This window comes from Eimeria acervulina, genomic scaffold (genome assembly GCF_000499425.1).
Source record: "Eimeria acervulina Houghton genomic scaffold, Eah_scaff305, whole genome shotgun sequence".
Taxonomy (NCBI): Eukaryota; Apicomplexa; class Conoidasida; order Eucoccidiorida; family Eimeriidae; genus Eimeria; species Eimeria acervulina.
The window spans coordinates 21,862-29,936 of record NW_013547750.1 but is presented as its reverse complement, the minus strand read 5'-3'; the positions used below and the strand labels follow the sequence as shown (position 1 = coordinate 29,936).

Here is an 8,075-nt window from a genome sequence, read left to right as displayed (position 1 = left end):
GCAGCCTAATAGGAGATGAACTGCCGTCATTTGCTGCACACCTTGCTGGGTCTAATGCTGCACTTTACGCTTACTTGCATGCAATTCCAGCCCCATTAGCTGCATGCACAAACACCGTAGACAATCATATAACTGATTCTTAACTTTGACTAACGAGTAGATATTCCGATAGAAACTCGGAGTTAATCGAGATTATTAGCCGCTATAGAACTCTCATCATATTAATGAGTTATTATTGTTTAATATTTTAAATTAAAAATACTTTTATTTCTTTTTGTTTTGCACATTTCGCTGCAATTTCGTTGAAGAGCCCTCTACTATACCCCTCATGTCTTCTTCGTCTGGGGCTGCGCATGCAGGTCTCTTAGACAAGAAGATTGAGCTTGAGTGTGTTAAGATAAAGGTATTTAAATTGATTTGTTTGAAATAACAACTGCGTGTTTAGGGAAGAACAGCAGACTTGGCTGTCTGTTGTTTATTAGGAGGCCCTGGCCTACCGAGTCTTGAGTGCATGCAGGGTTGGGTATTTATTTCAACTCTTTGCTGCTTCTCTTGTTTTTCTTCTTCTTTTTATCTCTTTCTCCAGCAACATGAATATTCTCAGAAGGTCAGCAACACACACAGCAGCAGTGTCTTGCAAAACAGCAATATAACAACAGCAGCAGCAGCAGCAGTAGCAGCTGTTGCAGCTGTCGCTGCTGTTGCTGCTGATGCTGCTAGTGGCTGCGCTAGCAGCCAACTCTTATCTCGACTGACGCGGAGCTGCATCTGCAGCAGCAACAGCAGCAGCAGTCGCTGCTGCTTACTTCTGCGGGCCCACTGTCGCATCCCCTTTTGCAAACCCTAAACCCTAAACCCTAAACCCTAAACCCTTTGAGATGTGCGTGTGTTCAGGCCCTGTGGGAGGGCCTGGCAATCGTTTTCTCGAGGGTTTTCGACGTGGAGTGGTTTGGGTCAATTCGTTGAAAGATCAAACCAAGATGCTTGGGGGGTAATTAAACAGACAGAGCAGCAAATTAATAACGCATGCAAAAGAGTAGAAGAAGATAAACATAAAACTATGTCCATCGATTGGGCCCACTGGGAAAACGAAATCGCGCACAAAGACCTCGTCAAATGGTAAACGCCCTGGCTAGGGTTTAGGGTTTAGGGTTTAGGGTTTAGGGGCCCTTAGGTTAACGGCTTGAAGTCTGTGTATGGATTAGGGTTTTGCAGCTGGGGTGTAAGATGTTTAGGGTTTAGGGTTTAGGGTTTAGGGTTTTCTTGTAGAAGGTAGTTGAAGAGTTTAGCTGCGGGTTTTGTGGGCTGAGCAATTTGCATCTTCCATAATTTGGCGTTTAGGGTTTAGGGTTTGTCGCAAGTTGAGGGTTTAGGGTTTAGGGTTTAGGGTTTAGGGTTTGTGGTTTGTGTATGGGTGCAGTCTGCGGGCGCACTACGAGCAGCAGGAGCGTGTGTACAGACATTTGCTGTCAGCTGAGGAGTTGAATAAGAAGCGGCAGCAAATAATAAACAAAGATGAGAATAATAAGAATTGGAGTTTATTAGAAAATGCTATTAAAAGTTGTTCTGCTGCAGTGCAGCAGTCTGAAGATATTTTAAATAAAGGCGCTGCAGCTCTATGGATATCTTATCATAACCCGCCTTTATCGGCTCTGAATACAAATGAGGTTTGTGTTTTCTTTGACTTGTTTGCATTATAATAATGCTTTTTAAATACTTTCTTTGTAATACGCATGCAGTAAGAATTATAAGTAGTTTAAAGGTGAATATACGAAAGTAGCAATATATAACAATGTATTATTATTATTATTATTCAATATAAGAATGAGTAGTAATAATAAAATATTATTATTTATTATAAATAATAAGTAATAAATAATTATTGTTTGTTATTACTACTTAGGATGTTTGTTGTTTCCTGTCTTTGTTTGATTCTTTATTAAGGGGAGACGGAGTTAATGTATTTGCGGTGTATCTGCTTGTTTTTCCTTTGTTTATTTTGTTGTTATTTACTCACGCTAATATTGCTGAAGGCTTCACTATCGCCTTTCTCTCTTTTCTGCTTCGCTCCCTTACTCTGCTTCTTTCCTGTTGCTGCTGTTCTTGCTGCTGCTGCTGCTGCTGCTGCTGCTGCAGTGGTTGGATTCAGATTTGTATTGGCAGGCGTTTGTAGAGAAACACTTCTTCTACTCTCAGTACCAACCAGGAGTTGCAGATCCTGAAAGTCCAGTAAGCAGCAGCAGCAACAACAACAACAGCAGCAGCAGCAGCAGCAACAGCAGCAGCAGCAGCAGCGCTTGTTGTGAGGACACAAACAACCGCAGCAGCAGCAGTGCCGGCAGCAGGAGCAGCAGCGGCAGCACCACGAGCACACCATCTCGAGCAGCATGAGCAGCATCTGCAGAACCCGAAGCAGCAGCAGCAACAGCAGCAGCAGCACCAGCACCAGCAGCAGCAGCAGCACCAGCAGCAGCAGCGGCAGCAGCAGCAGCAGCAGCATGTTGTTTGCGTGTGTTTGTTGATGAAGGCTGTATGCGAGGAGGCACGTAAAGATTGGCATAAGCGCGTAGATAAGTTTAACGATCGATCAGATACCCCTCTTCTTTATAACTTCATGGATACTCTCCCTTCATGGGAGTACTACGATATACACAGGCAAGAAGAAGAGCTACTTTCGTCTGCTGCTGCTGCTGCTGCTGCTGCTGCTGCTGTCGATCTTGCTGCTTGTTCTTGCTGCTGCTGGTGATGGTGCTGCTGCTTGTTTGCGTTTGTTTCAGACGCCGTCTCCGTGTTGTTTATATCTGTCGTTTTGATTTTATTTTTTTTAATCTTCACTGTCTTTGCTTTGTCTGTTTTATTTTTGTCTCCTTTGCACTTCTTCTTGACCTCTCTGATTTAATGTTTTACTTTTTCTTCATTTCTCTTTTATTAAAATAATATTTCTGCTTACTCTATCTCTTTTTTCGCAGTGCCGACTCAGTTATTAGGGCTTTTATTTTCTTGCTTTTTTCTTTGTTTGTTTGTTTAAAAGACAGACATTGTTGAGCTTATAGTGTATTTATTTCGTTTTATTTCTTTGTCTCTTTGTTGGTTTATTTGGAGAGGTGTTTATAGAACATATAATGCATTACATTAGCCTTTTCTTGACTTTGTTTGTTTGTTTAGAAAGACGTTTACAGCACATATGATGCACATTATAATCTTTTTTCATGTATTTGTTTGCTTATTGACAAAGACATTTATATCGAACATGTTGCACTGCAATATTCACATATATGTATATATGTATATATACATATATGTATATACATATATATATGTATATATATATATATATATATACATATGCATATAGATATGCATATATATATATATACATATGCTTATACATATATATATATATATGCATATATGTGTATATATTATTTTTCTTAATTTGTTTGTTTGTTAATTTGTTTGTTTGTTTGTTTGTTTAGGAAGGCGTTTTTAGAGCACATGTTATATTATTTGATTCGTACGGGCGGCGACTACCGTTTTTTTCCTGAGTTAATTCCTTGGCAGTGGCTGGGAGACATTGAAGATCAGCGATACCGATTTTTGTCTGTGGTGAGGAAATAAGCTGAGTTGAGCTAAGACTCTGTCTTTCTGCATGCATCTCTCTTCTCTTTACATGCATCCAAGACGCCTTAGTCGGTTTACTACTAATCAGGGGGTCTCTCCTCATCTTGGGCTTCCTGCTGCTGCTGATGCAGCGAATGCTGCTGCTGCTGCTCGAGCGAGTGCTGCGGCTGCTGCCGCTGTAGCGAGTGTTGCTGCTGCTGTAGTGATTGCTGCTGCTGCTGCGCATGGTGCTGCTGCTGCCGCTGTACAGAGTGCTGCTGCTGCTACTGTAGTGTATGTTGCTGCTGCTGCTGCAGCGAGTGCTGCTGCTGCTGCTGCTGCGGTGTGTCTGTGTGTCTCGGCATGGGTGTCGCTGTTTCTTCAGTCTTTGTGCTTCTTTGTGCTTCTTTGTTTTCTTCTGTTGATGCCGGTTCATTTGCTGGCCTCTTTAACTCCCTCTATTTTCTCTTTGTTTTTTTTTCTTTGCTTCCTTTCTTTTTCGTCTCTGCTGCCTTTCCTTCTGAGCTTCCTTTTAATGTGGTTGGGTTTTAGGGTTTGTTTGTGTGGCTGTCTTCTCTTCGTCTGGTTTGTTATCTGTTTCTAAACATGTTTGTGCTTTATTGTCTCTCGGGTTGTTGGCGCATGAATGAATTTCTTTTGTTGTTTGCTGCTGAGTTTTCTTGAATTTTCTTTGCAGGCCCAGCGGCGCCGCTCGGCCTTTCAGACAGCTGCTCTGTCTCGAGAGCAACCGTTAGATTTGCTGCCATTAGACTTGGAGCATGACTTAGGCGGGCACCTAATGAAGCACTTCACAAGAGAAGCTGCTAATGTTTCTGCTGCTGTAGGCCGTCTAATGGCCTCTTACAGCTTCTTGTGCGATCCATTTATTCCCTGCTTCTCCCTGCGCTCTGCAATCACTGTCATGAAGACAGACGATGCACAAGGTAAATGGTATTGTCTAGGAGATGACGTCAATGCCCTCTTCTACCTCCCGCACAAAAACGCGAGAAAAATACCTACCCCAAAGAACTCTCTTACCCGTATCATGGTGCGTATACACCTCAAGGAGATGTACACCGCACTTCTTCACACAACACAGCCATAGCCCTGCATTGAACGCCTGTACACGCACTGAACAGTTGGCTAGAGGGAATGAATGAACGAATCAGCTGCACATACACTCCATCTTACGGAGACTGTTGGGGGAAGGAAGAGGGGAGGCAGCGATGTGCATATACACCGCACGACACGCAGATGATGCAAGAAATAGTCAGAGTTCAGGCAAGTAGAACAAGTTCAGTCGCGAAGGAAAAAAAGGTTTTAAAGGAGTTGTTACGTTTTTGTCGTTAGTTGGGGCTTCAGAGGAGCGCATGCAGCCCTGATAGCTTTACTCTTTTATGAATATATAAAGACCGAGATAATGCATAGGCGGCCATTGGAATAGACCAAAAAATGCGTCTTTCAGTTGCAAACGCAAATACAAAAGGATGGCAAGTAGTAGACAAACAAAAGCAAGAAGAAGAGCAGATGCAAAGAAGAACAGCGAAGCCAACCTTTATTTTGTATATCCTGCGTTTAGTTTTTTCCTTTCCCCTGTTTCATAAAGCGACTTGTTGTGTGTCTTGCAGTTGCTGTAGAAAGCTGCCTATACACCGCAACTTTGCTGACTTTCTTTGCTGCTTCCTTGCAGGACCATCTAACTATGACAGGCCAGCGGCTTAACCCGGCGTATGCGACTGTCTTTGAGTGTTTTGCTGATATTCTTGAACAGAGAGGAGAGCACTGGTGCGTGATGGCTCCAGTACTTGTCTTTTTTAATCACGTTCTCCCTTTCAAACGTTTTGGTGTTGCATGCTTCACTTATTTGTTTGATGTGTGTCTGCTTCTTGCTTCTTTGCTTCTTATCTTTCCCTTCGCTTTTGTTCAAATACCACTTGCCGTTCTTTAGACCTATTTGTTGGTTTCCTTCAATGGTCGCATGTATACTGTCTCGGGGTTTTATGCATTCATTAAAGTGCATTAGTTTTTTCATTTTTGTATCATTTCTTCCTCGTTGGCCTCCTTCGCCGACTATCACCATGATTATTATTATTACTATTATTATTATTATTGTTATTATTATTATTATTGGTTTTATGCTTTATTATTTACTTGTTTCGTTTCTTTTTCTAAGTTTTCTTCGCAGGTAGATGCACTATCGTGTGTTGCTTTTTCTGTTTTGTTTGTTGGCTTAGGTTCTGCAGCGAAGGGGAATGTGCTTCTCAGGCGTTTTTGAGGCGGCTTCGATCAGATGATCCTCAGAGAGAGGTATTTGAAGAGTATTTCAAGGAAATGTACAGCCGGTTTGGTGAAGCAGAAGAGGTGAAGCCGAACGAGTTTATAAAGGTGATGCAGGAGAAGGAAAAGGGTCATAAAGCAGAGGCTCAGGTGTACAGCCACTGGTGCCAGGCATCTAATACAGAAACAGAAAAAGAAGAAACAGAAAATATTATTTCGCTGTTCAACAGCAAACAACTCCAGCCACTCATTGACAGCAATAGTATCGTTGTCTTAAATGAAGACGGACAGAAAATCACAGACCCCCAACTCCTCGTTGCCTCCTTCCAGGCGTTCGAGGGACTTGTAAGCCTGCCGTCCCATGGTTTAGGGTTTAGGGTTTAGGGTTTAGGGTTTAGTTAGGGGCTAAGAACGAAGGCTTCAGGGGGTTGGAGACCGTGGTTTCGTCACGATCATGTTATTAGTTCGGAGTTTGTTTTCGTTTATTCGTTTATTTGTTTTTCCTTTTGTTGCGTGCACTCTCCCGGTTGTGTTCGGCGTATTTTCATGCTCTTTTCAACTCTTGATGTATACTTGCAAATGAATTTTGTTGATTCTGAAGGTAATGTTGCTTGTTTTTCTCGCTTGCATTTTGCTCGTTGTGGATTCTTTTTGTGGATTATTTTGTGTGCCTTTGCTGTTATGTTGGCTCTTAATATTATTATTTATATTTCTTGTTGTTTTTTCTGCTGCCGCTGCAGAAGGAAACAATCGCCGAGGCTGTGAGGAACGTGAAGACGGGTAGCTCGCAGAGGAAGAGCTGAAGGGCTGTCTCACTTCATTGATATAAATATACAAGGATCTAAATAAGAAAGTAAATAGTGATATCCTCATGAACAAGAAAAAGACAGAAGAAATCAGCGACGCAGACAAACGACGCGGAGAACAACTACCAACGCCTGCTGTATGTATATGTGTGCTTCTGCTGAGGCAGCAGAAATGAGCTGAGCTTGCACAGCAGAAATATATTTTAATTCAACACAGCACAACGCAAATAACCCCTATAAACGCACAACACTAACAAAACCCCAACTCCAACGCCGCACCATCTTTTTGTTTTTCTGTCCCGGCGCCAAGGGGTGAGTGAACATGCAAACGAAAAGGGGGTTCAGAGTTTAAGTAAGGATTTGTTTATTAGGGTTTTTAATGACAATTAATTACAGCATCATTTGCAGCAGAGATGCAGACGACGAATGCGGCTCTAGGGGCTTTACTACGGGCGTGAATGGGGGGTAGAGCTTATAACCGATATAGAGTTCATTTACACCGCCTGGGAACAGAATAAATAGTTGTTTATTCAAAGGCTTAGCGTGAAAGGAGGCAAAAGCCAGCGAAAGGGCTTCCTGTTCGCTCAGATACGGGCTAAGTTAGTGGGTTGCTTTAGAGTTGGGGGTTCGGAAGAGGCCTCGAATTTGCATTTCCTGCTGCTGAAGGTGGAGCTTAAGGGCCATCTAAATACTCGGGTTAGGGTAAAGAGTGAGAGAAAAAGAAAGAGTATATTGAGGTGTCTATACACCTGAGTTGGCGCCGCCTAAGGCTTTACTGTGTTCTTTTGCTGTTCTCGCGCTCTCTTCCCCCTAAAAGCCCGCATCACTAATTATCATCAGCATCACTCGCAGCGAAGTAAAAGGACCTAGCGGGACTGCACAAGCTGCAGCTAGCTGGCCAGCCTGCTACCCCTAACCAGCTAACTAGCTAGCTAGCTGGATAGCTAGTTAGCTAGCTAGTTAGCTGCACATATTGCTAATTGTCCGCCCGCTGGAATGGGCTTAAGCTGTCTGTGCGCAAGATACAGCTGGTGTTTAACCTAGCTAGCTAGCTAGCTAGCTAGCTAAATCAGTTGTACTGTCGTTACGATTCGCAACGGCAGGGTTCCCAATCCCCATACGGCCAGATGCAAACACCACTGCCTCCAGCCACCTGGAAAGGTTTGTTGCAGCTAGCTGTACTGCCTCGGTGCAGCTAGCTATACCACCTCGCTGCGGCTAGCTGCAGTGGCTCTGGCCAGCTAGCTGGGGTGGCTAGCTGCAGCCAGCTACCATAGCTTGGTGCAGCTTGCTGTACTAGTCGTTGCAGCTAGCTGTACGATCGCGCTGCAGCAAGCTGCAATGAATCGGGGAGGCAAGCTGGGGTGGCTAGCTGCACAGCTAGCTGTGCGA

The 8,075-nt window shown here is 43.4% G+C and overlaps 1 protein-coding gene across 1 annotated transcript; it reads left to right on the top strand.

Annotated features, from left to right (window-relative positions):
- Window positions 1-980: 980 nt before the first annotated feature.
- EAH_00031960 (hypothetical protein, conserved) lies at window positions 981-6,680 on the top strand (the record flags this gene model as incomplete). Its single annotated transcript, XM_013392361.1, has 9 exons — window positions 981-991; window positions 1,421-1,667; window positions 2,137-2,229; window positions 2,528-2,637; window positions 3,477-3,606; window positions 4,298-4,648; window positions 5,291-5,385; window positions 5,835-6,222; window positions 6,618-6,680. 9 exons carry the CDS (start codon window positions 981-983, stop codon window positions 6,678-6,680), a joined length of 1,488 nt encoding a protein of 495 aa, XP_013247815.1.
- Window positions 6,681-8,075: the final 1,395 nt, after the last annotated feature.